The following is a 27,981-nucleotide window of genomic DNA, read 5'->3' as shown; positions in this document are numbered from 1 at the left end:
GAATCTTGACTCCATGTTGCAGAAGGCTGATTTATTATTTATGATATATATTATCTTAAAAGAAAATGATATATTAAAACTATACTAAAAGAATTGAAGAGAGGATTTCATCAGAAGGCAAGCAGGGAATAGAAAAGAATGATTACAAAAGCTCATGACTCTCTGAGAGTCCGAGCCAGCTGACTGTGATTGGCCATTAATTAGAAACAACCAACATGGACCAATCAAAGATGCACCTGTTGCATTCCACAGCAGCAGATAATTCTTGTTTTTCTTTTCCTGTGAGGCTTCTCAGCTTCTCAGTTTCAGAAAATATCATGGTGACACCAAAGCTCCCCCTCCCTTGTCCCATATAAAACCCTGGTGCTGCGGTGCTGAGGTGATGAGTTTGCCCGGCTCACGTTCAGCCCCGATCAGCGGCGAAGGGGCGCTTGAGGAGCCCGGAGCTCCTATCGCGCCTATGGGTCCCGAAGAGATCTACGATACGAGAGCGAAGAAGGGCGGCAAACGCAGGGAGGCGCAGGCAAGGAAAGAGGGACTCAGCCTTCAGGAAGGGTTGGCAGGTTTATTGGAGGAAGGTCGAAGGGGGAGAAAAAGCAGGGTGGAGGGAGAAGGACTGAGCACCGAACTGAGGGCAAGTAACAGCTTATAAGGGAAGGGGGAGGGCCTGGGAGGGGCAACACGACAGCAAATGAGGGTATGGAAAAACTGATACATAGTTTGATGAACGCATGAGGCTAACAAATCAGCAAAAAACTGGGGAGGGGTCCCTGCCCCTGCCCAATCACTCGACACCCTGGGGAGAAGGTTCTAGAAGGAAAGGCAGGGCTGCCGAGTGATGGACAAAGGCCAGGGGTGGGGACAACAAGACACATCTGATGGATAGGGGAGGGGAAACGTGATAGACAAATAACGATAAGAAATTGGGCATTTCCAGGGAAAAGAGGGGGAAACTATTCAGGATGAACCAGACCAAATCAAACAACGTTATATCACACACCACCACAGTTCTATTTATTTCAAAATTTAAAATTGGCCAATTTTTGTCCCAACATTTTGAAGCACAAGGGAGGAAAGGTGGAAAAGGCTCTGCAGGGGTTGCAGTTATAGATCTATAAAGTTCATATGTGTAAAGGAATGAACACAGTATTGAACACACTGAGTATGACAGAAAAATGCAACAAAGCACTGACTCTGAGAGAAAAACAACCCTGCAAGCAATGCCAGGGCACTGGGCATTTCTGCATTTTAAGCAAAGAACTTTACAACATCTTTAATTTTCCTTTTCCTGTCCATTTTGGAGAGCGCAGTCCAGCCCGCCTCGCGCATTCTCCTCATGGTTTTGAGTTTCAGAGCAGAGCCTGGAGATTTCACACTGGATGGAGCTGGGGTCCAGGAAGGAAAATAAAGCCATCCTTTAGTTTCTGTAAACAATCTGATTAACTGCTTGCTTTAATCTTAGGAAAGGCTAACATACCTTTTTTGGTGCTGGGGAATGTAATCGCGAAGCTTGTGGAAAATCTTTGTACAAATTTTTAAACATTTCTTCTTCCAAGACTATGCTCTAATAAATGAAAAAGTTACTTACTCACACTATATTAAAAACTACTTTTTCTTTCCCCCTAAGGACATTAAACTATGAAAAATAAAAAAATTAAGATGTCATTATGAGGCAAAACAGTTCAATAAAAAGAATGTTAATTATGTACATACAATTCCAGAAAGAACCAATCAATTAAAAATAGACACATAAATATTGGCTTGAATGTGGAAGCCCAAACTGTTTCTTTTCATTCTCAGAGCCAGCAGTGAGCACAAAGAAGTGCTCAGCACAGGATTTGCTCTCTGACTCTTACCAGGAGGTCAGTGTGCTCAGAGCTGTCTGACTGAGTGTCCAGCTGCACAAGCACTTTCTGCTTTTTCCTGCTGCTCTGCTCTGAAGGCAGGTTTGTGCTTCTTCCACTGTGCATCTTATCCATTGGAGGAGTCTTTATAGCATATGTCTGGGAAAGAAAACGTTTCTATTTTTAGATTTTATTTTATGGGGTAAGAATGGAATCTAAAGCCCAACTCAGGAGCCAGTTTACAGTCTGAGTGTCCAAGAATTCACCTGAGAGAAATGGTGGAACTCTTCTCTTTCCATCCAAACATGAAGCAATGACCCAAACAAAGTGGGGTGGGGTGGAAATAGCATTTTTTATATTATTTTTGTTGCCAAATGAGGAGAATGAAGGGGAAGCTATGGAAGAGCTGAGTTTCATGGCACATTGTATTTCAGTTCTTCATGCTTATCTGCAGAAATTCAGGGTATTCTGAACTGTAGCCACTACATGTGGACCATATCAAACATCAAAGAAAATGGGAACAAACAAAACTGCAGGGAAAGGCTTTCAGAGAAAGATTGATAGCTATATCAAGATTGGTGTTACTTAAAATAGTCTTTTCAGGAGAAGTTAAACTGAGAAGCATTGAATGGTCCAGTGCAGTCCTTTTTTAGACAGAAAACATCAAAGTGGTGCTGGATTCCATTGCTCCAATATGAAACCCACAAGTGAACTCCTGACAGGGAAGAAGGGTAAGTTCTGCAGTCAGGACTACTTTGATACTTTGACCATTTTTACAGCTAGATCAGCTTTGTTCTCTTCCACAGAGGAAAAGTGCCTTTACAAATGGACACGTTTAAGACTGAGTAAAACAATTCCAGAGACATAAAAAAATCAACAACTGAGCAAGAAAAATTACACAGTGGGAGCCCTTCCAGAAACTGCTGTCCAATATCTCCATGGAATGGTAGGACCCTTTAAAATCCCTTCTTATCCCAGGGGAAAAAAATCATCTACAGAGAAGTAAGAAATACAGGCAGAAAAATGCAACAAGAAAAATTCACTGTTAGGAGTTACAAAACTTCAGTGTTGGACTGCCCAAGGGGCTTCCTGCACTGAAGGAGATATTTTTTATTTTTATCTTTTTTATTTTAGGAATATAATTTGGAGACTTTCTATTTTTCCATGAGTAGATTCACTGTATAGATCTAAACAAGGTTTAGGAGTCCCAGGAACATAAATTTTTATTTTCTTTAAAAAGTTTGAAGTCCAAAGCATTGCAGTGTCTTTTGTTGAATGCAAATAAATTATCATGGCACTTCAATTGATTCTACACATATAAACACTACCAAATTCTAAAAGCAATTAAAAAGTTGAAGTTACCTTGTGTTTCTTTTCACTTTCAGGAATCATACTGTGAGAGTGCTCTTTTACAAGATTCTCCTACAAAAGAGTTATGTGACAGCAAGGAAATATTTCTTTGAATTCAGTTGTTAAAAATCTTCTTGGTGTCATTACAGAGCACAGTCTATAATCACAGACTGTTACAAAGCTCACACAAAAATATGACCAGGTTTAGCACAACCCCCGCATTCAAAAGTCACTGAAAAAACCCCTACAGTTTAGGGAAGTTTTTTGCTTTAGCTAGTTAAAATTAACTAAAATAAAGGAGAGTTTTGTTTTGTTGTTAATTTATATATAATCTATAATCACAGACTGTTACAAAGCTCACACAAATATATGACCAGATTTAGCACAACCCCAGCATTCAAAAGTCCCTGTTTTTCTGTTCAGTTTAATTTCTTATCCAACTCCTCCCACAGCACAAGCCCAGGCCACACCTCTCACCCCCGCTGCTCAGTGAATAAAAAACTCCACCTTTTCTTCAATTTCTGCTTTCAGTTGTTCCCTAATGGAGGCCAGTTCACTTTTCAAAGATGACAGCTCATTTTCCTACAAACCATTAAATAAAGGACAGGGTTAACTATGCACAGCCCAGAAAAAAGAAAACAGTCCCAAGTGAGACAGTAATTAACAGGGACACTCATTAGATACACAAGAGAATTCTATTTGCTTTTCAGCCCTATACTTGAAGCTTTGCTTTAGCTTGTTTAAAAAAGACTGAAGCACTGTAAGAAACAGGAACTTGATCAGAAATGTTCAAGGTAAGACCTTAAAACACTTGGGAGAACAGGGGTGAGAGGGCACAATCGAAATATTTAAAACAAAAGTTTCCTATTCCAAGTGGGAAGTCAGAGCATGACACACTATCTGGAAGAGCAGACACAAACACACTGCTACTCCAATTCATTTTTAGAAACATTTGGAGTTTTTAGTGCCCAGAATAAGATCTGCTGCAGCAGCTTGGCTGGGACTGCTACTGGTAAAAATTAAAACCACACTGGAAAAGTTCCCAGAGGACTGTCTCTGGTGGGAAAGACCCCAGAGCACAGCAGGAAAAAGAAACTCTCTAAGCAAACTGAAAAAAGAGTTTTAGAAGTCACAAACTGACTGAAGATCACATCTTTTGTCTCTCTGTGCTGTTGGTGGGCAAGAGGGAGGGACTGGGAAAAAAGGTGTTTTAAAGGTTTATTTTAATTCTCATTACCCATTTTTAATTCTATTAATAATAAATTTTTGATGCTATTTAAGTTTGAATCTGCTTTACCTTCAAAGAGTTTTTCTCCTAATCCTTATCTCAACTTGAATTTTTCTTTCCCCTCCTCTGCTCAACTACAGCAGAGAAAAATGAGTGAATGTTTTTTTTGTGTGTGCCTGGCCCTTAGCCAGCATAAAACCACTACACAAGGACATCAGCCCCTTCACTGAATTACTGAACATTGGAAAGTACTCCTTACCAGTGCTCTTGCTGATGAGAACTGCTTTTGCTGTTTCATTTTATATACTTTTAACTCTGCATCTTTTTCTTCAACCATTTTATCATATTCATTCTGGGTTAAAAAAACCAAACCAACAACAAACTCAAAATATGTGACTAAATGTTACAATTATAGAGTTATCCAGTCTTAAAACATCATTTTTTTCAAACCAGGCTCTTAAGATTCAGAAAGAAAAGATTCATTGATGCTTCTGCAGAAACTGTAAAACAGAAAATGCTCAATTCAAGTATTATTTTGTGGACTGGCAGAGAGTGCTTGATTTCTGTGCAGCAATATGGGCTCAGCACTAAGAGCCAGCTGTGCCATCTTTATTAATGTATCTGCTAAAGATATTGCAAAATAGAGGAACAGAAAGGAAAACTAAAATGTGTCAGGCTAAACTGCTGACAGTCACTAAGTCATCTCAGAGAAAGAGCCAAACTGATACTGAAAAATATTGCACTCAGATGGTATCAAAGGAAGCCTGAATTGAAAAACATCTAAAAATCCCAGAAGTTTAGATGAATGGAATTTATCTGCCCATAGGAATCTTTTGAAAATCTTCAAATGAATTTGATTTTAGATGATGCAAAGTCCAGCATGTGTTCAGCTTCCTTTTCCCAGATTCAGGCCTGATTCTGCTTTGGAAAGGTCATGAACGTGGTATCACAAGTTATAAACATGCCATTAACATGGTATCACACACTGCAAACCACAGCAAGCAGGAAAATCTCTTCCCTTGTGCTTTTCCACCAGTGCCATCATCTCAGTTATCTTGTGCTGACATCTGGCATCAGTTTGTCTCTGTATCATTGCTGTTTCATCACAAAGCAACCTCATCTTTTCTACCTGTCAGTAATAAATTGCATTTCATTCATCAACATAACCATATATTTCTTTTAAATCTTAATTTCTTCTTTCCCCTGTGGGTGCAAAGTTTGCAGTCCCACTTGGGCTTTATTTGCTTTTAAGATCCCTTTCAAATCCCTCATCTTTTCTGCAGATTGTTAAAATGGGCAAGATCAAAGGTACAGCCATGGCAGGCAAGTTCACTTCAAACCAAAAGGCCATTTCAAGCACTCTGCCCTAACATTTCTTAGCATTGCCATCAAAATAAAAGTGTGGGCAGAAAAATACTAATATGGGAGAAGTTATAATCTAATTTAACTATGCTGACTTTATACCAAGGGTGGAATTTCTTGGAACTATATCTTGAAAGCAAGAAGTTTTAATGGAGTTCTTATTTTCAAAGTCATATTCAAATACGTCAGCCTAAGCACCTCATGTACTAAAGCTTTGCTCACAGGCATACACAAATTCCATTCATGTCTGAAATGGAAGAGCAAGGACTCTGGCCAATAAAGCTTCATAAAAACATTTTAAATTAAAAAAAATTAAATTGCAGTAAAAATTAACACCTCTCACCTCTTCACGAAGTTTATTTTCATTTCCTTTTCTTGTTTCTATGTCTTTTTGATAGATGTCAGCTGCTTCCTTATGTTGCTTGTTCATCTTTTCCATCTCTATCTGCAATTTATTCACCTTTTGAGAATGCAGAATTGCTGCTGTTATTTGTTTAGGAATTACTGTGTTAATGATTTTTTCTTACCTCTTGTTTTTGAGCACAAACACACTGTTACTGTTCAGGTATATGATTAAAGTGTTTCCTATTTAAAAGTTCAGCTTTTTTTTTTAATAAAGAGTTGAACTTTGGCCTGAAGTGAGTTGGAAAATACTCAAAAGAAAGAATGGCAACAGCCCAGTGGGGAAGACTGCCCTAAGCAGTCACCCTAAATGCTGTGAATGCCTCAGAAAAAAAACAAATACAGATGGAGATTTGATTCCCTCTCTTGTAAACCTGTATCAGATTTGCACAGCTTTTATGGTACATTTTTCTCCCAGCTGTGCATTTTGATTACAGTTTTTCCTTTTAAGTTAATCATATGAATATCCTCAAAAAAGTCCACTTTTCTTCAAGTGCAGTACCCAAAGCTGGACACAATATTCCCATCAGAGGGATTGCCACTGCAGAACACATTTAAAGAACAGCCTTAAAAAAGTAATATATATATACATATATGTATATGTCTTTTAAATGCTTTTCTGTTACAATGAGGTTGCTGAACCCTGTTCAGTCCACTATCAACAAAAGAAAAAAAAAGGAACAGATTAGAAACATCATTAATTGCAAAGTGAATCCATCTCTTAAATGTCCAACAGTCAGTGCCCAATGATTAAAAATGGAAGCATCTTCTAAAAACTGTGAGCTCATTCCTGCAAAGTCTGTATCCCAGATCCCAAAGCAGCTCAGAACGTATTGAACAAGTATTATCATTACTTACAGTGGGGCTTAAAAACACTCACCTCATCTTCTACATGATGTTATTTAAACCTACCTTCCCTTCATAAGTATTGCTTTTCTTGCTTTCTGCAGTAAGTTTCTTTGGCAGCACCTTATTCTGTTGAAATAAAACAAAACAAGCACTGTACCTTAATAAGTAAACAGAATTATGTAATGGTCTAACTGCATCAAGAAATTCCAGCTCTCATCAGGCAAATAACTCTGTGTTGTGCAGCTCAGGTTCCAGAACAATTCTTCAAACAAATGAATGTTCAACTAATTTCTGTGATAATTACTGTTTCTTCATGACCTTAAGAAAGGCTCCTCCTGAGCAAGAGCAGGGAATAACAAATGAGGTGCAGAATGGGAATTACAACTAAGATGCTGCTGACAGAAGGTGTGAAGATGTCATGACAAAAAATACAAGTTCTTTATATTTACAGTGAAGTTACTACAGTTTGTGCCAGTGCAGAATTATTTTCTACTAGTGGTAACTGAGATACTTATTACAAGTACAAAAATAACACCATGCACTAAATGAAAAAGAGTAGAAGTTTATTAAAGACATTATTTTTGTAATTGCTCTTTTCAAATTAAGGCACATTTAACAAATCAAGTGATTCCTGAGATGACTCCCTAATTTGCTCAGGGTTAGGATAAGAAAGGAGAATTTTTAAATTACATAGGTGGATCTAAAGATATCACAGCAGACACAAACCTGCTGAAAAGGCAACCCAAAATATAATGTGTTTATGTATTTGTGAAATGAAAATCTCTACCCACCTCCTGCTGCAACTCTTCAATGCATTTGGTTTTATTTTCCACCTGCTTCTTTAAATTGTTCATCTGAAAGAGATATTTCAGACATTCATTAGTAAGTTCTACAAATGACTCCCTATGTGAGCAATTCCTGTAAATGTTCTCAAACCTGCACTTGCACCAGTCTGGTTTGTTCCAATGGGACTGCAACACCAGCTGACATGTTAGAATAATCAGAGTTTTAGCCATAAAGTACCACAAAATGTTAAATAATAGCAGTGAACCAGTTCCTTAGTTGTTAGAGACTTAAGAAAGAAGAAAAAAATCCCCAATATCTTCACAATTTAAAAATACACTTGTAGGAAGTTCCCTACATCCATGAAAAAATGAATTTCCCAATTATTTTCTAGAATCTTCAATGGTTTTTCCTTTCTTGAAATTTCATTTTCAGTACTCTTTACCTGAAATGACAATTGTAAATCTTTGACTGTTACAATGAAATTCTGAAATTTGCTAAAAACCCCAGGTTGCTTTGAACCAACAGAAAGAAAAGTAAAAATGTTTGAATCTATTTAAGCTAAAACTCACGCTACATATAAAAAGCTAATCCAGAGCCCATCCATCACTGTGTGGGTATATGAAAAATCAGAAAAGCAGGTTCTCTGTTGGCCTGAAAACAACCAAATCTTTAATATGAAACTTGCAGCAAAGAGTGAACATCCCCGTGACTGTGCTTGTCTTTTGAAATAACAGGGCTCAGCACGTGCACACACAATGGCACAGCTGGCAGCAGCTGAGAAAGAAGAAACCTCTGGCAGAGATCACATCCCCCAGGCAGAGCTTTGCAGAAAAATCCCAACACAGATTTTACATTTAATGCTGTCCTACAGGTTCTGTAAGATATTTGCATGACACATGACATACATTTTCTTCTCTTTCATCCAGTGTACTTCTCACCTCTTCACCTGTCTTTGCCATTTTCTCCTTCAAAGACTCCAGTTCATTTCTAAGTGCCAAATTAACAAGCATTAGTAAATCTTTCCTTCTTGCCTTTAACTGATTTTCAGTACTTCTAATAAACCCTTCTTTTATTTTCTAAAAAGAGCTGCTAATGTTGATGGGAACTTCATAAGCTGCTCAATGAAAATGTTCTTAAAATGCAGCAACATGCCCAGTAAGTCAATCTGTGAACTGTGCATACTTTTTTTAAGTAGGAAAAGATGTTCCAGCTAAGCCAAGGAAAATACATCCTAACCTGGACTATTGCAATGCAGCTGTGAAACATGGGAGCTGCCTGTCTATTGAACTGGTGATACAGAGAGTAACTCTTACCCAGTTTTGCCTTGTCACATTTAATCCATGACCTTCACCTTCCATTTTCATTTCCCTCTCACCTGAGATGTCTAATGCACAACAAGACAGCTCCTACTATGTAATACAAAATGATGGCAAACACTGTTCCTGCAGCAATTGGTATTTCTAATCTGAGAAAATTTCTACTTGGCCAACAGCAATTCTGAATAGTTTCTGTTTAGCTATATAATCTAGAAAAAACAACAATCAAAAAATCCCGGAAAGCAGCATTTGAACACAACTAACTATTTGAGTCTACTTCCTTTCACAATATCAGTTATTAATATTTGTTTTTACTTGCCTTAGCTGGCTATTTGCCTCTTCTAGATTTTCAACTAACTGCTTTGTATTTTCTTCTTTTTTCTTACTATCCTAAATAAAGACCCATGTGTCAGCAAAGAAATAAAATTCAAAGTGACTTCTTAAAAAATTCAAAGACATCCAAAGCACACTGACCTGCCTTGCTCACAAGTGTAAATACACTTCCTTTCCAACTCCAACACAAAAAACAGCTCAGGTACTCTACAGACCAAGTCATGTTGCAGCTCATCATCTAATTTGTAAAACCGAGTAATTTGTCCAATTGAGTATTGTCCTTTCATGAAACCTGGAAGTTTAGAACTTGCCTCTTGTTGTTCTTGCAGTTTCTTGACTTCTGCAGCCACAGCATTTTTCTCTTGTGCTGTTTGTTCTTTCTCTAGTGAAAGCTTACTGAGATACACTGTTAGTTGTTCATTCCTTAACCTAATTTCAAACAAATGGCCAAGAGGAATAAGAAGATGCATTTTGAAATCTCCTTTTAAATTAAACATACCCATTCTCAACATACCCATTCCTTCCTTCCTTCCTTCCTTCCTTCCTTCCTTCCTTCCTTCCTTCCTTCCTTCCTTCCTTCCTTCCTTCCTTCCTTCCTTCCTTCCTTCCTTCCTTCCTTCCTTCCTTCCTCCATCTTTTAAGTGATGTTGGCATTTTTAGATTCGAGTAAAAACTCATTGTCTAACATAGGTGATAAGTATTGAGAAGTTATTGTAAATAGTGTACACGTAGTTTTTAGTATAAAATGATAACACCACACAGTTCCCCATGGTCCCTCACAGGCCCCTCATGGCTCCCTCACAGTTGCCCAAGACCCCTCACAGGCCCTCACTGTGGATGCCATGGCACAGAGAGAGAGAGAAACAGCAAGTGTTTCTCACAGCAGCTTGTGAGAATTATTAGCAAGTTGTAAGAATGTGAGAACTTCAGTATAAACAATCTGCAGGTGGTGTTCTTCTACTTCATCTTTCTCTTCTTCTCAAGGACGATGTATAAAGAATGTTTTTGTTCACTAGCCAATCAAACAGAATATATCGTGTCACTCTATAAAAACCGCACGGTTCTCTTGAATTAAACCTTCTTTTAGTCTTTCTGCAATACTGCCTCCTGCCTGTTCCTGTGTCATTCTCGGCGCAAGAGTGACACCTCACGGCCCTTCATGGCCCCTCATGGCCCCTCACAGCTCAAGGCTCTTCACGGCCCCTGAGCCGCCTCCGGCCCCGCCATTGGCGCCGCTCTTTGCTGCTCGCCAATGGCGGGCCGAGTCTGCAGTGACGTCACCGGTCGCCGGGCAAAGGAAGGCCTGGGGCTGAGGTGCCCCGGGCTGGCCGGAAATGGGGTCCGGGGGTCCCCGGGCTCATGGAAACGGGGGATCCAGGGGCCGGGAGAGGCGGATACCCGGGAAAGGGGGTGCAGGGGGTGTCGGGGCAGAATAAGGGGCTGCAGGGGGTCCTGCAGCTGGGGAAGGAGATGCGAAGGGTCCCAGTGCCCAGGAATGGGCATTCAAGGGGGTCCCCGGGGGCTCCCCAAAGCCCCTCCCAGGGGGCAGCAGGAGCTGGCTCAGGAGCTCTGGGCAGAGAAAAGAGGGTGACCCCGGCTTGGGGGGGACATGGGGGACTCACACACGCTCCCGGGGGGACACGACCCCCGGGGACCCCCCTCACCTTGTCCCGCAGGGGAGGCCGAGCCCCAGCCCAGGCAGACGAAGCCCCCGAGCCCCGGCAGCATCTTGGGAGGCGTGCGGGGCCGGGAGGGGCAGGATCCGGGAAAGGGCGGCGGCTGCCGGGTTCCGCGGGTGCCTGGAAACCACGAAGGCGGCGGCAGCGTCTGTGACAGCGGCGCGGCCTCAGTTGCCTGAGAACGCGGCCCTGGCTGGTTGTGCGCAGCCTGGGCTCCTGCAGGCGGCTTCACTGGGCGATTCGCCAGGGGAATTGTTCGCCGAGCATTGGCCTCTGCAAAGTTCCTGAGCGTGCAGAGCATTGGCCTCTGCAAGGAGTTCATCAGCGTGCACAGCATTGGCCTCTGCAGAAAGTTCCTGAAATTCCTTTGGAGGTAAAGATTGACTCAAGTTGAACTTTTTGGTTTTGTCTCATCTGCACTCTGAGAGAGAATGCCAAAGGGAAATACAGGATGGGATAATGCCCGTCTTCTGGTGCAGCAGTTCAGTGGTCTGCACTGCCACAGACATGTTTTATGAAAAATCCTTTCCTTTGGGTTTTTTCTCCTGAGAAGCTGAGAGAGCTCAGGAACAAAATGTAAACAATGGTTATCTGCTGCTGTGGAATGCAACAGGTGCATCTGTGATTGGTCTCATGTGGTTGTTTCTAATTAATGGCCACTCACAGTCAGCTGGCTTGGACTCTCTGTCTGAGACACAAGCTTTTGTTATTCATTCTTTCTTTTTCTATTCTTAGCTAGCCTTCTGATGAAATCCTTTCTTCTATTCTTTTAGTATAATTTTAATAGAATATATATCATAAAATAATAAATCAAGAGTCAGATCCTCATCTCTTCCCTCATCCTAAGACCCCTGGGAACACCACCACAATGCACAGCTGAGTGGATGAACAATATATGCTCTACTGATTGTGCTTTTTTTTTTTTTGCACTGAAGGAATGCAACATTTTCTAAATGTACTGGTCTAGACTTTTTTTTCTTGTATAGTGGTTGCTTAAACTGCTGAAAGGTGAATGAGGTCTGTTGAAGTTTCATCAAGTTTCAGTGGGTTGTTATCATCTGGTTATTACAATTATTAGGGAGAGGCCTGTGAATTGAGGTGCAAACGAGACCATATGCCAAAATCAATAGTCTGGATTTTATGTAACAGTAAATAGGAGGAAGAGGGAGAGAAAGGAAAAGAAAAAGAAGCTGGGGGGCGGGGGGGAATGGGGGGTTGGGAAGAAGGGGAAGAAAGAGAGTGACAGAGACAGATGAAGTGAAAAACATCACCATTCCATGGATCCCATTGGCATACCATCAAATCCTCTTCTGGTCTTCTCTGTGGTGAGGTCTCGCAAAACGTAAGACTCCAATGGATTCATGCAGATTTGGGCAAGGTGGGACCTCCCAGCTGCCTCCCTGGGGTGGGGCAAGTTGGACTCTGTCTATTGCTATTTCAAATAATATAAAATCTTTAGCATCTGTCTGTCCTTTGAGTCTGCCATCAATTGGCTTCTGGATTTTCAGATCTGTTGTGTTACTTTGCGTGCCCTGCAGTCGTCTGGTGCAAGGCCTCAGGAATGGGTCTGGGGGCACTGTGGAGGTCTGCTTCCCTGTCTCAGAATTCTTCCATCAGCCCATGTGAGTGTCAGCTTTTGTGTCATTTGCCTGTGGGAGCTGTGAGGAAAAAGCCTTGGATGTGATGGGACCTGGTGCTGTAGTGCTCTGGGGTACAGCTAATTGCTTCCTTTTGGAGTTCTCTTGACCATGGATTTATTAACAGGGCTCTGTTTCCTGCTGGTTGCCTTCATCAGATGTGCACAGAGTGTATGCAAGGGGGTTCCTCAGCACAGCTGAAGATTAAGACATAAGGAGGAATCCTAGTTTGAAAGGATGAGAACCAAACCAAAATAAAAGGATATTTTTTGCCCGAAGTTAGTGTGAGTCAGCAGGTAGGAATCAGCTCTTCCCTGGATCCCTGTCCTTCCTGTGCTGCTGGCAGATGAGGGTGTCTTGCAGTGCTGTGATCCATCAGCATTCCTGGCAGGAATAGGAATATACATGATTTAGTTGCTATTAAGCTGGTTGTAACACAGCTGCTAAGAGCCCTTGGTATCTGCTACATCCAAGTGTGAGGAGTTGCCACTTTGACTTTTTTAATGCCATCTGAACTTTCACTTGTGAAAAGTCACCCTTTCTGTCATTGCTTGACCTGCTTGGAAAAGCTGTGAGTCTTTCCAAACATCAGCACTGCAACAGGGCATCCTTGGAAAAGCAGCCAGGAGCCCTTCAGGGATCTCACCGGGGAGCAGGCTCTGTGCAATAGATTCCAATATCTCTAAGCAACAGCTGAATGTGTTGCCTTGTCTGTTTAAGTAGCAGAGCTCCTCTGGCCTAAAAGCCTCATCACAAGAGGGTTATGGAGTGCAAATTGCTGCTGAATGAATTTGCTGCTTTGTTCACTCTGCTTTCCCCTCCCTTTTGTGTTATGACAGTGAAATGACTCATCTTCACCTTCAGATCATGTTTTGGAGAAATGGTCCAATCTTTTGTACAATGTTCAATGTAAAAAGCCCCAAACCAACAAAACAGATGAAATCTGTTTCCTGAAACAACGTCTTCCAGTGCAATTACACAGAGCCAGCATCTTTCTCCACACTTTTTTGGCCAACGGACATTGTGGAGTACAAAGTTTACAATACCATCAACTATTGTAAGGAAAAGAGGGAAAAGCAGAAGGCCTGGTTTGAGCTTAGTGAGACTTGATTCTGGCTTTGGACTGCAATAATTTATTACAGCTCTGTTTTACAATTAATGCCAGCCTGACCTACTTGAATAGGACATCATAATTCTTGTGGCCATGTATGTGGTCATGAAAACTCAGCGCTGAGCGTGAGCCATGTTGGTTATGCCAGTGTGATGGAGAAAAATGTAATTTGGATAACTCAGGTGAATTGAGTAAGAAATGGTGTGCTATAAAACTCATAAAATAATTTAAAATGCAAAAGATAAAAGGAAGAGGGAAGGGATTACTGCAAGATGGGGTTTATGGCTGGTGCTCTCTGCTCATCTGCACCCCATGCTCATGGCCATCGTGGGGATGCTGGGGACTGGATTCAGTGTGGGCCCCAGAAACAGCCAAAAGAGCAGTGACAGTCAGGAACACCTGGCTCTCCTCTCTTTAACATCTAATTTGAGCCCCAAAGCAAACCCCCAAATTTAATTCCCTGGGGACTGAAGCTGTGGGTGAGGTCTTTGACTGGGGATTTCATGGCATACTGGGTAAATGATAAAAGCCCCCATCAGAAATCATATTGATGCAAATTATAGATAACCACACCAAAAATAAGTTTGGGATGCTTGTGGAGGAGAAGCAGGAAAAGCAAAGAAATAAAGATACTTCCATGTTTCCCACAGGGAATAATTTCTGAAGTGCAGAACTCACCAGGCCATGCAGGGCCTCCTGCCAAGGGGAATGATTTCAGACAAGTGCTGACTGCGTGGGAGAAGGTGTTTTGTGTTGGAGGGCTGAGTTATCACTGAAGTTTTTCACTTCTAATACTTGGTAAGATCAGTGTCATTTTGTCAGTAAGGAGCACACTCAGTGTCTGAGACATCTCCATCTCCACCTGCTTCACAACTCCACTTGAAGGCAGATGAAAATTATTTCCTTGTAAATGATCTGTTTTCAACAAATTCTGCAAACCCTTACTGAGGCTCCTTGCCATGAAGTTGATTTTCTATTTATTTTTCCTTTTTTTTTTTTTTTTAATAAGAAGAATTGCTTTCTTCTTGCAAATGTTAAGTAAATTTTTCCCTGCCTGGGATGTCAGGATGTGCACATCCTGTACAGAAACACTCCCCAACCGTATCAATAATCTTTTTGTACTGCTCAGTGAGTCCTAGCAAACTGCAGAGCAGTTTTGTGTCTCTGCAGGTTGCTTGGCAATCAATTCTCCATCTCCGATAAATCCTAATTTACAGGGAGGATGTGAGGAACTCCCTCCTCTGCAATCAGGAGTTGGCAGTGCCCATTCTTCTGTGGATTTATGGGTTCAGCAGAATAATATCATAGGAACAGAGGTGTTGTGCAGCATTCCTTCTTGGTTTGCCCCTCATTTTGTGGGGCAGTTAGCAGCCTTCTACAGCCCTAAAAAGGGCAGGGAATTTTCTGGACTGGGAAGAAAAGCATCCATGAGAGAGGCAGAATATGATGCTGTTACCCATGGCTGGTGTTCCCACCTCTGTTTCAGATTTCCCTCTCTTGCTGCCCTGGGGCACCTGAGTAATGGGTGGTTTGTAGTGATGTTGTCCACTTTCAATCAGTCCAAGAGTTTCTGGGCTTCTTTCCAGCATGAAAGCAAACCCTGTTCTGCTGGTTGTATGAGGGGTAAAAATTATTTCAGGCAGAGAGGGGCAAGAAAGAGGTGAGAGACCAGTGAATATTTTCCTTGTGGCTGCAGGGAGGGAGAACAATTGTGGTGTGGAGATGCGTTGTGAATGTAAAAGCAGCAAAGGCAACCCAAACAGCGAGTGAGCATCACTGGAGCTGCGCCTCTGTCAGTGAGGGATGGATCCCTCCTGGTCTTTCTCCTGCCAGAGGTGCTTGTGTGGGGCTGGCTGTCCCTGTCATTCACCTTTTGATTGCACAGCCCTTTCTTAGCAAAAACAGTTGGCTTTTCAGACTCTCCTGGGCATTCAAGGGAGCCCAGGAGATGTGGGGGTGAGCTGATCAGTGGGTTTGGATGGTCTTGGCTGTGAGGTGTTGCTGTGTTTCCTGATGATGGTCTCCAAAGAAAACCCTGGCACACTGCTTTTGTGGAAGGCAGAGCAGCTCAAGAGAAAAATGTGCTTGAAATTCCCTGTTCTGGGGAAATGCAATGAATTTTCTGCAAGGAACTGTATGTAAGCAAAGATGGAGCCTGAATTAGGGATCTGCCCTTGTGGGGATCCCTTACACTGACACAAAGCTCTCTGTGCCTCTCCAGAGGGTTGTCACCCTACAGAAACATGTCACTTGAGGGCAGGGAGGGGGATTTGACATCACAGCTGCGAAAAACGTTGAGGGAAATTCTCTTTTTATGGCCAGGAAAACCAAGGTGTGTGCCTGCTGTGTTCCACGAGCAGGAAATCAGTTGCTGAGGGATTTCTGCTGGGAGATTGGTGCTTTATGAAATTCATGCCAGGGGCAGAGGACTGGGGAGCTGGAAATGATAGCTCTGTCTTCCTCCCCTCTGCTGCTTTAATTGTTTGTAATGATTTAATAAGGAGAACTATTCTTCCCTGCAGCAAACACAGGCATGTGGCATTTTATTACCTTGATTAGGGCCCCTGTTTGGAATTTCTTTGCTGTGTTTCCTTCTTTGCAGGCTTGGTCCAAAACTGGGAGAAGTCAGTGTGAGAACTGGACTTTGTGCTGTCAACATTCTGAGTGTTGAGCCAGCACCAAATCCATGCAATTCTATGGGAAGAAAATCATAAGGACAAATGGCATGATTGAAACAAGGAAATGCTCTTGGCTTTGGCATTTTCTGTGCACAAATGCACACCAGGAGAGGAAGAGCAAAGCAGGTACAAGCTCCCAGTGCTTGCAGAAGAATGAATGGAAATAACTTCCTGTTCAGGCTGGAAATCAGGAGAAAATTTGTACCTATCAGAAAGGGGTTGAAGTGGAGCAGCTGCCTAGTGACAGCAGACAGGTGGAGAAGTGAAACCCCAAATTAAAGGCTTTTAATGTGGAGTTGTTTGGATGTTGGGGTCTTTAGAAGCAGGTCTTGTGAGTGCCATGGGCAATGCAGGTGGCTTCCCAGGGGAGCATCCCTGTCCAGTGCCAGGGATCTGCTGCCCTGGTCCCACAGAGGGATTTGGGTTGTACCTGATGGCCCAGCAGAGCTTGGGGAAATGCCTCAGTGTTTTTTGGATTTGAATGGCATTTGGGTCAAATCCAGTTTCTCCTCTGAGGGATGGAGTCTTGAGCTCTCACATGTTTTGCTTGAACATTTCTTTCATCTGCCCCCAACCCCAAACCCCCCAGCAGATCCCCTGCTCCTGCCACTCTGTGTCTCCCACAGCTGGGATCCTCAGAACTTTTCCCTTACACTAAAAGAACTGGAAATTGGCTGGGTTCTGTTGCCTCTTGGCAACAAAATTGTCTCCTGTGGTGCAGCTCGGGGGGAAAGAAACCTCTTCCTGCCTTCAGTCTGCTGCAACAAAGTGTTTTGTTCCTCTTTGTGAAGAGCTAGGAAGAAACATTTCTTTTTAAGATGAGGGAGCCCAATTCAATTCCCTTAGCATTTTGAGCAAAATAACCAAGTTATTTATGTTGAAAGTCACTCCAAAATTTGGAAGAGATCTTTTTAGAAAATATTTCTCTTGGTGACTGATTATGAGTGGGTATGGGAAGAAACTCTTTGCATTGAACCACTCAAAGCAGTAATTCCTTCCCAAAAAGTCGATGTCATTCCATTTTTTGGGTGAAAAAAAGTAAGTAGTAGTGGACCAAAGGAGCTTCAAGCTGATCTCTATTTGCTGCCAATGACTGAATTAAATGCACAGGGTTCCTGTCAGCTCTGCCAGACAAAATGTTGCGTTTGGGTTCTTGGGGGTTTTGTCAGAAATCTTTGTAGCATGAATAGTTCATGGACTTCTCTCTGCTGGCTTCAGCCATTCCTGCTGTCCATCATATCTTGCTATTATAAGGCAGCTCTTTTCATTATGTTGTCTTTTAATCCAGACATCTGAGCCTTTTTCTGCTTCTAGTGCCAGTTTTCAGTAGGACAAACATTTTCTTATCTGCGAGTGTATTCAGTGGTGGCCACACAAGTGAAGGCAAGGAGCTGGCAGGTGATAATTGATGAAACTTTCTATCATGGGAAAAAACTCAGCATCCAATTTCCATCTCCTTAGAAATCTCTATTTCTTTTCTTGTCTCTTGTGCTCTTTGTGGCTGGTCTGAGTTTAGTGCTTGGAAATGCAATGATATGGATTCCAATTCTTTTGAGAGAGAATAATCTTGTACACAAAGCCAAATAAATTTAACTTTTCAATATTAGAGCAGTGTGACATCCAGGTTGGGGACCTGGCAGTGGTTGGTGCCTGGCCAGCCTCAGAACACAGAGTTCGTCCGCTTTAGGTGAAATTTCATTCATTGGAGACAAAGTAAAATTGCCTCTTATTTGCTCAGCACTAAAAATCCATCTGAAGCTCATTGCCAAGACTTGCTGCTGAATGATGGGATTAAGCCCTGCAATGGCACCATGAAATGAGAGACTGGGAGAGGAATAATAAAAAATGCCATTTCCAACCATGTGCAGGCCCTGATGTCCTGCTGTTGGCTTGGTGCTCTCAAAGGGGCTGATTTTGATGGTTTTAGAGGCGCTAAGCTGGGCAGTGAAATGCACCTCAGGCAGCAATTGCATCTCTGGTGTCTGCAAGTGCCTTCATCTCCCTTCCTGCTCCTCAGAACTGAAATTCTGCAAGGACTGAGTGAATCTGGGGCTTTGGGAAGGCCCAGTAGTGACAGATTTTGGTGAGATTTGAGTCAGGAGATGGAAGCAGCAGCAGAAGGTGCTGTAATCTTCATCCTTGTGCTCCTCTGCATGCTGATGCAGTGTGAAGGAGGCAGGGATTCCATCAAGCACCTTCTGTGGCTCCTGAGGGAAAAAAACAAGTGGCAAGTTCTTTATTTTGTTAGAGTTTCAGGCTGTGCTGCACCTCAGGGCCAGGCTCTGCCTCTCTCTGCTCCAGCTGCTGCTTCCAAGCTGTCCTCTGTGGTTTTGATTTGCAAACCACCTCTCTGACCAGCTTCCACTTTGCTTTCAAAAATTCAGCACCACGTTTGTGGCTGAACGGGTCCCAGAGCTGGGGAGAAGGATTTGAGATGCAATTTGCATCACAGAGTTGTTACAGCGGGGAAAATGTCGCATCCCTCCTGTGCCTGGAGCTGCTAATCTTGTTCTGAACATTGAAAACCTCTTCAGCTTCTCTCATTATACCGAAATTTGATTACTGCTTTGATTTGACACCTCTTTCATGCAGGCTTTTCCTCTCTCCTTGGCTGGAATTGTCAGGCCTGAAAAGAGAAATTTTGTCAAGCCTTGGGACAGTTCCCATTACCTATCCCTGCTCCTAATGCTGCTTTTAATTATCTGAACCTGAGCAAGAGGGGAAAATGGGAGAAGTTTAATGAGAGGAAAAGTAAGGCCCAGAGACCAAAGTGTAAATGCAGATTCTGGGTTACCAGAGTCTGCAGTGTTGTGGGGATCTGGGCCGTGCAAACTGATGTTTTTCTCTGTGAATGGCTGATTCCTTCTGTATCTTCTGAAATTCCTGTGCATTAGGGCGGGTGCTGGAACTGCAGCCACACAAACTCCCCATGGAGCTGTGTGGGACACAGTGGGAATCATTGATTTGCTGCTTTGGATGAAAAGTTGTGACATGAACCTCAGTGTCAGGGAGGTGGCACGTTAATGCTGCTGCTGTCAGACAGTGCCCACACACCGTGTCTGGAGACAGCTCAGGAGAAGATGAAGCAAAACCAGGATTAAATCCCATGTGCCACTGAACTCTCTCAGAGATAAACTGCTTGGAGTGAAGTCTGTGAAGTGACTGGGGAGAGCTGGATGAAAGGGACAGCTCTGAGAAGTGTGTGGTACATCAGTGATGTCCTAATACTGATCTTTGCACAGAGATGAAAAAGTATCAGTTTGCATGGCCTGAATGTCTGGGTCTGGAAATTGTGTGTTGCAGAAGCTGTGCTGAGCTCATCTGGCTCTGAAATATCATCTCTACACCTTAGCCAGAAACAGCATCAGAGTTCTGAGCAGATTAATAAAAATCAATCATAACCCAGAAGCAAACCTTGGCAGCACACATCTGTGGCTGGTGAGGACACCAAAAGCTTTCATTACTGTTCTTGGAGAATGAATTCAGCAATAAAAATGTCAAGTGTTTCTCTGGGTGCTTGGGGGTAGGTTTTCCCCCAGAGCTCTCTGCAGGTTGGTGCTAATTCAAGATGTTCTGTCAGGTTCAGATGTTTTGGTGCCTGACCAGGGAGTGCAGAACAGGGATTCCAAGTGCTGACATTTGCTGTACTAGAAAGTGCCAGGGACAAATTGTTGCCAATTAACACCTTTAACTGGGAGGATCAATTCCTGTTGTGCTTGTACCAGAGTCTGGGCACAGAGGGGGTTTCCAAGGGCAATCTTGGTCCATGTAGGGCTGAGGCTCTGCAGGCTGCTCCAGCCCCTCTGGGTGCTCAGGAGCAGGGGTTGCAGTGCACCCTCATCAGCCCTGGGGCTGCCCAGGGAAGAGCCATGGCTGAGGCTCTGCAGGAGCAGGCAGGCTCAGCCCTGCTCCAACATGGGATCCCATGGCACAGGACACGCTGGGATTTGCCCCTGCAGCTACCAAGTGTGTCCAGAGAAACTGCAGGCAGAGGGTGACCTCAGTCACTGGGACCCCTCTGTGCACAGGGACCCTCACTCCTGGGGTGGCTGTGCCAGCTCCTCCAGGGAGCTCCAGCCCTGGAAACCTGGAGCAAGTGGAAACCACAACTTTGCAAATGCTGCCTGTGCCGAAAGTAAATGCAAAGAGAACTAGGATGTGAAAAAGAAAATTGGTTTATTTCTGGAAGAACAGCAACAATACCCAACACTTTTACAATGTAAGAATATTTCTAACAAGAGCAATCCATGGAACGTATATACATAAGAACCTATCTAGTAAAAATATATGAAACGTATTTACAGAAGACAAAAAAAGGTCCTAAATCCTATTCCTGAAGAGAACAAACTGTAAAGCATATGTACAAAAGGGTGGCATTCCTGTCTGGAATGTCCATCAGTCCTGGACGAAAAGCAAGTGTGCCGTGGTCACTCCAGTCAGGCACAGAGGGCTCTTCCATGTGCCCCCAGGCTGGCACATGCTGGCACAGCAGGACTTTGCTGCCAGAGCTGAGCCTGGCTGGGTCTGGGATGGAGCTCGTGTGGCCCAGAGCGAGCGCAGGACAGGCTGCGGATGGCACCAGACTCCAGCGCACGGGGTGCCACGTCCCTGAGCAGGGACCAGCCCAGCTCCAGCCTGGCAGCAGGGGACCCACTCTGCCTGTGGGGACCACATGCCTGTCCTGCTGCTGGCATTGGTCTTCATGCCAAGATCATAGGCTCTTCCTCATCTTTCTCATCAATGTCCATGTCTTCACTGTACTCTTCCATTTCCACTTCCATCTCCTCTTCCACATCTATATCCACCTCCATCTTTTCCTCTCCAGTGTCTTCCTCCATCTCCACATCCTCCTTTATATAAGTCTGGATATCCACATCCATCTCTTCCTCTCTGTCTGTGACAGCCTGCAGAGGTGGCAAAACCTCAGAGTGGGGTCCCTGTCCCACACCATCCCACAGAGCTGCACCCCACCTGGGCAGCTGGCAGTGTCCCCCTCCATGGAATGGCACCGTACCTTCCTCAGGACAAACATAAGCATCCTGCAGTGGTGGATGACAAAATCCAGGCACTGGGGAGCTCTCAGGACTGATGGAGGGAGCAGGTGACAAGAAGGGTGACAGGGGTGGACAGGAGCAGAGTGCAGCGTGGGCTGACACAAGGGCCAGTGGCTGAGTTGTGCTCTTTGCTGGGTGCTGGCAGTTCCACCTGGAACGGGGGATGTGACATCACAGTTCCCAGGAGTCCAGGGCCAACTGAAGTGGGCAGCGGGGATCCCTGGATGGTTGGGCTTGGAAGGGACCCTGAAGATCATCTTGTTCCAAGCTGAGCAATCTTCCCCCAGGCCTTGGGGGAGCCCTGTTGCCAAGGATGGGGCACCCACAGCCTCTGTGCCCAGCCTGGGCCGGTGCCTCACCAACCTCAGTGTAAAACAGCAGCTCCCTTAGATCCAGCTTCAATCAGCCTCCTGCACTTGAAAGCCATCCCCCTTGTCCTGTCAGCAGAGGCCCTGTTGAGCACTCTGTCCCCTTCTTTCCTGTGGGACCCTTCCAGTCCTGCACAGCCACAGTGAGGCCTCCCAGGCTCTTTCCAAGCTGAGCATCCCCAGCCCCAGCTGGACAGCAGTCAGTCAGATCAGGGCATGTCAAGGCTGAAGGGTAGCAAATAGGAACTGAGAGATGGAAGCTTTAGACCAAGGTTTGCCTCTAAATTGTACAAAATTAATAACAGTGGAGGGAAAAGTGGTGGGACACTTGTTCTGTTCTAACTGGTGAATTTTATTTTTTTTCTTCTTTTCTGTCATGCTGACCCAGGTTTTTCTGTTGGAAAGGAAGCTTGGCACAATGTCCACTGTCTTCTCCATTTCTGAAACACCAAGCAGAGTCTGGACAGGCTGATGATGCAGAGTAAAACCTGCAAATATACTGGTGATCCTGAGCCTGGGAGTGCAGCTAAACCCAGACAAAAGTAATTTCTGGAAAGTTGAACCTGGTTTACATTTTCTTGAGTTTGGCTATGCCAACTTAACCAGTCATTTATAAAAAAGCAAATAAAAAGCTCAAACCAAAACAGACAAAACCCCAAATAAACAAACCCACGCAAACCAACCCAACAGATAAAAAACCCCAAATAAAACCAAAGGCAATGAGGAGTTAGTATTAGTTGTGAGGATATCACAGCAGGCAAATGGTTGCTTCCCACAGGATCACCATAAAAAGCCACATCTAACAGCTGCTCCAAAATAGACCCAACAGGAGAAAAATAAAAAGTGATACATGGCAACTTTGGGGGCAGCTCCACATGAAGGTGAAGGATGAGCCCTGATACAGATCCAGCATTCCCCATCCTCCAGGCTGCTGTTTGCTCCTGATGAAAGACCCTTGCAGGACTGTGGCCCCTCTCAGTGCAGTGTAAATCATTGCCACAGCTCTCAGCTGAGCCACTGGCATTGCCAGAGCGAGATCCAGGCACCATCCTGAGCATCTGTGGAAGCTCCTGAGCATCTTCATGCCTGCAACCACAAAACACCTCAGGCTCTCCCTGGACTGGCTTTTCAGGGGAGGTTTCCATATCCCTGGGAGATCTGTTCATCCCTCAACATGTCTGACTTTGTGTACAATGATGCATTTGGGTTCCTCCCTTGCTCCTGTGTGCCAGTGAGAAACCATCCATGTGAATGGAGGATGTTGTGAACAGGAACATTTATTCCTGGATTGCCATTTTGCCTCACTGTGACTCAGCTGAACATTGTCCTTATCTGCGGTGACTTTAAAAATCCCGCCTGCGCCGCCGTTCCCGCCTGCCAGCCGACGGAGCGGGCGGGGTGCGCGGTTTCGTGGCTCGGTGCGCGGGAGCCGCTCCGTCGGCAGGGACGTGCTGGATCGGCGTTCAGGTCTGCCAGAGGTGGACAAAAAAGCACGGCACCTGTACTAAGTAGCAATACGTTTGTTCATTAATTTAATCAATAGCTAAATAATTATACAATATCAAAGCAATAACTAAATAGCTAAAACCACTTGATTTTAAATGTATAGCCACATATGGTTCACATATGGTTCATATATGATTGCTTGGCTTGCAGGAATCGTATAGTGCTTTGGGAATTCCATGGTAAAGAAAGGTTCACCTAAGAGGTCACAGAGGAGAGCTGTAATAACAATCCCTAAACTCGTAAGAATTGCTTAGGCTTGCAGGAATCGTATAGTGTTCTGAAAATTCCACTGTATAGGTATGCCTTATAAGGAAAAGTTCACTCAGCGGTTCACAGAGGAAGACTTGGAGCCTTCATCCCACGACCACCAGAAGGCAGAAAAAGACCCCCTAGCAACTGAATGAGCAAGCGCAAAAGACAGACCACATCATCCCTGGACCCGGGAGAAAAAGGCAATAAAAGGTGGACTTTGGGGATAGGAACGGTGCGAGCCTAGAGGAGCGGAGACTCCCGGCCGCCCAGCGCTGAACTTTGCTTATTCTTGCTTGCATAATAATAATAATAATAATAAATTTATAATTGTATGATCCTTGAATCCAGTGAATTCATTTATCACCCTTCCTTCCTTCCTTCCTTCCTTCCTTCCTTCCTTCCTTCCTTCCTTCCTTCCTTCCTTCCTTCCTTCCTTCCTTCCTTCCTTCCTTCCTTCCTTCCTTCCTTCCTTCCTTCCTTCCTTCCTTCCTTCCTTCCTTCCTTCCTTCCTTCCTTCCTTCCTTCCTTCCTTCCTTCCTTCCTTCCTTCCTTCCTTCCTTCCTTCCTTCCTTCCTTCCTTCCTTCCTTCCTTCCTTCCTTCCTTCCTTCCTTCCTTCCTTCCTTCCTTCCTTCCTCCATCTTTTAAGTGATGTTGGCATTTTTAGATTCGAGTAAAAACTCACTGTCTAACATAGGTGATAAGTATTGAGAAGTTATTGTAAATACTGTACATGTAGTTTTTAGTATAAAATGATAACACCACACAGTTCCCCATGGTCCCTCACAGGCCCCTCATGGCTCCCTCACAGTTGCCCAAGACCCCTCACAGGCCCTCACTGTGGATGCCATGGCACAGAGAGAGAGAAACAGCAAGTGTTTCTCACAGCAGCTTGTGAGAATTATTAGCAAGTTGTAAGAATGTGAGAACTTAAGTATAAACAATCTGCAGGTGGTGTTCTTCTACTTCATCTTTCTCTTCTTCTCAAGGACGATGTATAAAGAATGTTTTTGTTCACTAGCCAATCAAACAGAATATATCGTGTCACTCTATAAAAACCGCACGGTTCTCTTGAATTAAACCTTCTTTTAGTCTTTCTGCAATACTGCCACCTGCCTGTTCCTGTGTCATTCTCGGCGCAAGAGTGACACCTCACGGCCCTTCATGGCCCCTCATGGCCCCTCACAGCTCAAGGCTCTTCACGGCCCCTGAGCCGCCTCCGGCCCCGCCATTGGCGCCGCTCTTTGCTGCTCGCCAATGGCGACCCGAGTCTGCAGTGACGTCACCGGTCGCCGGGCAAAGGAAGGCCTGGGGCTGAGGTGCCCCGGGCTGGCCAGAATGGGGTCCGGGGGTCCCCGGGCTCATGGAAACGGGGGATCCAGGGGCCGGGAGAGGCGGATACCCGGGAAAGGGGGTGCAGGGGGTGTCGGGGCAGGATAAGGGGGTGCAGGGGGTCCTGCAGCTGGAGAAGGAGATGCGAAGGGTCCCAGTGCCCAGGAATGGGCATTCAAGGGGGTCCCCGGGGGCTCCCCAAAGCCCCTCCCAGGGGGCAGCAGGAGCTGGCTCAGGAGCTCTGGGCAGAGAAAAGGGGGTGACCCCGGCTTGGGGGGGACATGGGGGACTCACACACGCTCCCGGGGGGACACGACCCCCGGGGACCCCCCCTCACCTTGTCCCGCAGGGGAGGCCGAGCCCCAGCCCAGGCAGACGAAGCCCCCGAGCCCCGGCAGCATCTTGGGAGGCGTGCGGGGCCGGGAGGGGCAGGATCCGGGAAAGGGCGGCGGCTGCCGGGTTCCGCGGGTGCCTGGAAACCACGAAGGCGGCGGCAGCGTCTGTGACAGCGGCGCGGCCTCAGTTGCCTGAGAACGCGGCCCTGGCTGGTTGTGCGCAGCCTGGGCTCCTGCAGGCGGCTTCACTGGGCGATTCGCCAGGGGAATTGTTCGCGGAGCATTGGCCTCTGCAAAGTTCCTGAGCGTGCAGAGCATTGGCCTCTGCAAGGAGTTCATCAGCGTGCACAGCATTGGCCTCTGCAGAAAGTTCCTGAATTTCCTTTGGAGGTAAAGATTGACTCAAGTTGAACTTTTTGGTTTTGTCTCATCTGCACTCTGAGAGAGAATGCCAAAGGGAAATACAGGATGGGATAATGCCCGTCTTCTGGTGCAGCAGTTCAGTGGTCTGCACTGCCACAGACATGTTTTATGAAAAATCCTTTCCTTTGGGTTTTTTCTCCTGAGAAGCTGAGAGAGCTCAGGAACAAAATGTAAACAACGGTTATCTGCTGCTGTGGAATGCAACAGGTGCATCTGTGATTGGTCTCATGTGGTTGTTTCTAATTAATGGCCACTCACAGTCAGCTGGCTTGGACTCTCTGTCTGAGACACAAGCTTTTGTTATTCATTCTTTCTTTTTCTATTCTTAGCTAGCCTTCTGATGAAATCCTTTCTTCTATTCTTTTAGTATAATTTTAATAGAATATATATCATAAAATAATAAATCAAGAGTCAGATCCTCATCTCTTCCCTCATCCTAAGACCCCTGGGAACACCACCACAATGCACAGCTGAGTGGATGAACAATATATGCTCTACTGATTGTGCTTTTTTTTTTTTTGCACTGAAGGAATGCAACATTTTCTAAATGTACTGGTCTAGACTTTTTTTTCTTGTATAGTGGTTGCTTAAACTGCTGAAAGGTGAATGAGGTCTGTTGAAGTTTCATCAAGTTTCAGTGGGTTGTTATCATCTGGTTATTACAATTATTAGGGAGAGGCCTGTGAATTGAGGTGCAAACGAGACCATATGCCAAAATCAATAGTCTGGATTTTATGTAACAGTAAATAGGAGGAAGAGGGAGAGAAAGGAAAAGAAAAAGAAGCTGGGGGGCGGGGGGGAATGGGGGGTTGGGAAGAAGGGGAAGAAAGAGAGTGACAGAGACAGATGAAGTGAAAAACATCACCATTCCATGGATCCCATTGGCATACCATCAAATCCTCTTCTGGTCTTCTCTGTGGTGAGGTCTCGCAAAACGTAAGACTCCAATGGATTCATGCAGATTTGGGCAAGGTGGGACCTCCCAGCTGCCTCCCTGGGGTGGGGCAAGTTGGACTCTGTCTATTGCTATTTCAAATAATATAAAATCTTTAGCATCTGTCTGTCCTTTGAGTCTGCCATCAATTGGCTTCTGGATTTTCAGATCTGTTGTGTTACTTTGCGTGCCCTGCAGTCGTCTGGTGCAAGGCCTCAGGAATGGGTCTGGGGGCACTGTGGAGGTCTGCTTCCCTGTCTCAGAATTCTTCCATCAGCCCATGTGAGTGTCAGCTTTTGTGTCATTTGCCTGTGGGAGCTGTGAGGAAAAAGCCTTGGATGTGATGGGACCTGGTGCTGTAGTGCTCTGGGGTACAGCTAATTGCTTCCTTTTGGAGTTCTCTTGACCATGGATTTATTAACAGGGCTCTGTTTCCTGCTGGTTGCCTTCATCAGATGTGCACAGAGTGTATGCAAGGGGGTTCCTCAGCACAGCTGAAGATTAAGACATAAGGAGGAATCCTAGTTTGAAAGGATGAGAACCAAACCAAAATAAAAGGATATTTTTTGCCCGAAGTTAGTGTGAGTCAGCAGGTAGGAATCAGCTCTTCCCTGGATCCCTGTCCTTCCTGTGCTGCTGGCAGATGAGGGTGTCTTGCAGTGCTGTGATCCATCAGCATTCCTGGCAGGAATAGGAATATACATGATTTAGTTGCTATTAAGCTGGTTGTAACACAGCTGCTAAGAGCCCTTGGTATCTGCTACATCCAAGTGTGAGGAGTTGCCACTTTGACTTTTTTAATGCCATCTGAACTTTCACTTGTGAAAAGTCACCCTTTCTGTCATTGCTTGACCTGCTTGGAAAAGCTGTGAGTCTTTCCAAACATCAGCACTGCAACAGGGCATCCTTGGAAAAGCAGCCAGGAGCCCTTCAGGGATCTCACCGGGGAGCAGGCTCTGTGCAATAGATTCCAATATCTCTAAGCAACAGCTGAATGTGTTGCCTTGTCTGTTTAAGTAGCAGAGCTCCTCTGGCCTAAAAGCCTCATCACAAGAGGGTTATGGAGTGCAAATTGCTGCTGAATGAATTTGCTGCTTTGTTCACTCTGCTTTCCCCTCCCTTTTGTGTTATGACAGTGAAATGACTCATCTTCACCTTCAGATCATGTTTTGGAGAAATGGTCCAATCTTTTGTACAATGTTCA

The 27,981-nt window shown here is 44.6% G+C and overlaps 1 protein-coding gene across 13 annotated transcripts; it reads right to left on the bottom strand.

The window, feature by feature from the left end:
• Positions 1-10: 10 nt before the first annotated feature.
• Positions 11-9,972, bottom strand: LOC118700560 (synaptonemal complex protein 1-like). Of its 13 annotated transcripts, XR_008508992.1 has the most exons (13): positions 9,782-9,972; positions 9,457-9,527; positions 8,727-8,808; positions 7,827-7,889; positions 7,099-7,161; positions 6,128-6,244; positions 4,682-4,774; positions 3,702-3,776; positions 3,207-3,266; positions 2,111-2,559; positions 1,857-2,003; positions 1,478-1,564; positions 11-1,385 (listed from the first exon to the last, which is right to left on the bottom strand). XR_008508992.1 is itself a non-coding variant. In XM_036405115.2 (12 exons), exons 1-12 carry the CDS (start codon positions 9,965-9,967, stop codon positions 1,371-1,373), a joined length of 1,059 nt encoding a protein of 352 aa, XP_036261008.1. In that variant the 5' UTR covers positions 9,968-9,972; the 3' UTR covers positions 11-1,370. The 13 variants fall into 13 exon arrangements, 8 of the variants coding, with proteins under 8 accessions (XP_036261008.1, XP_054374041.1, XP_054374040.1 ...); XR_008508991.1 differs by having other exon boundaries at positions 1,857-2,559; XM_036405115.2 differs by lacking the exon at positions 2,111-2,559.
• Positions 9,973-27,981: the final 18,009 nt, after the last annotated feature.

This window comes from Molothrus ater, chromosome 31 (assembly GCF_012460135.2).
Source record: "Molothrus ater isolate BHLD 08-10-18 breed brown headed cowbird chromosome 31, BPBGC_Mater_1.1, whole genome shotgun sequence".
NCBI lineage: Eukaryota > Metazoa > Chordata > Aves > Passeriformes > Icteridae > Molothrus > Molothrus ater.
The sequence above is the reverse complement of the archived record's forward strand: the minus strand, read 5'-3'. Positions and strand labels throughout refer to the sequence as shown.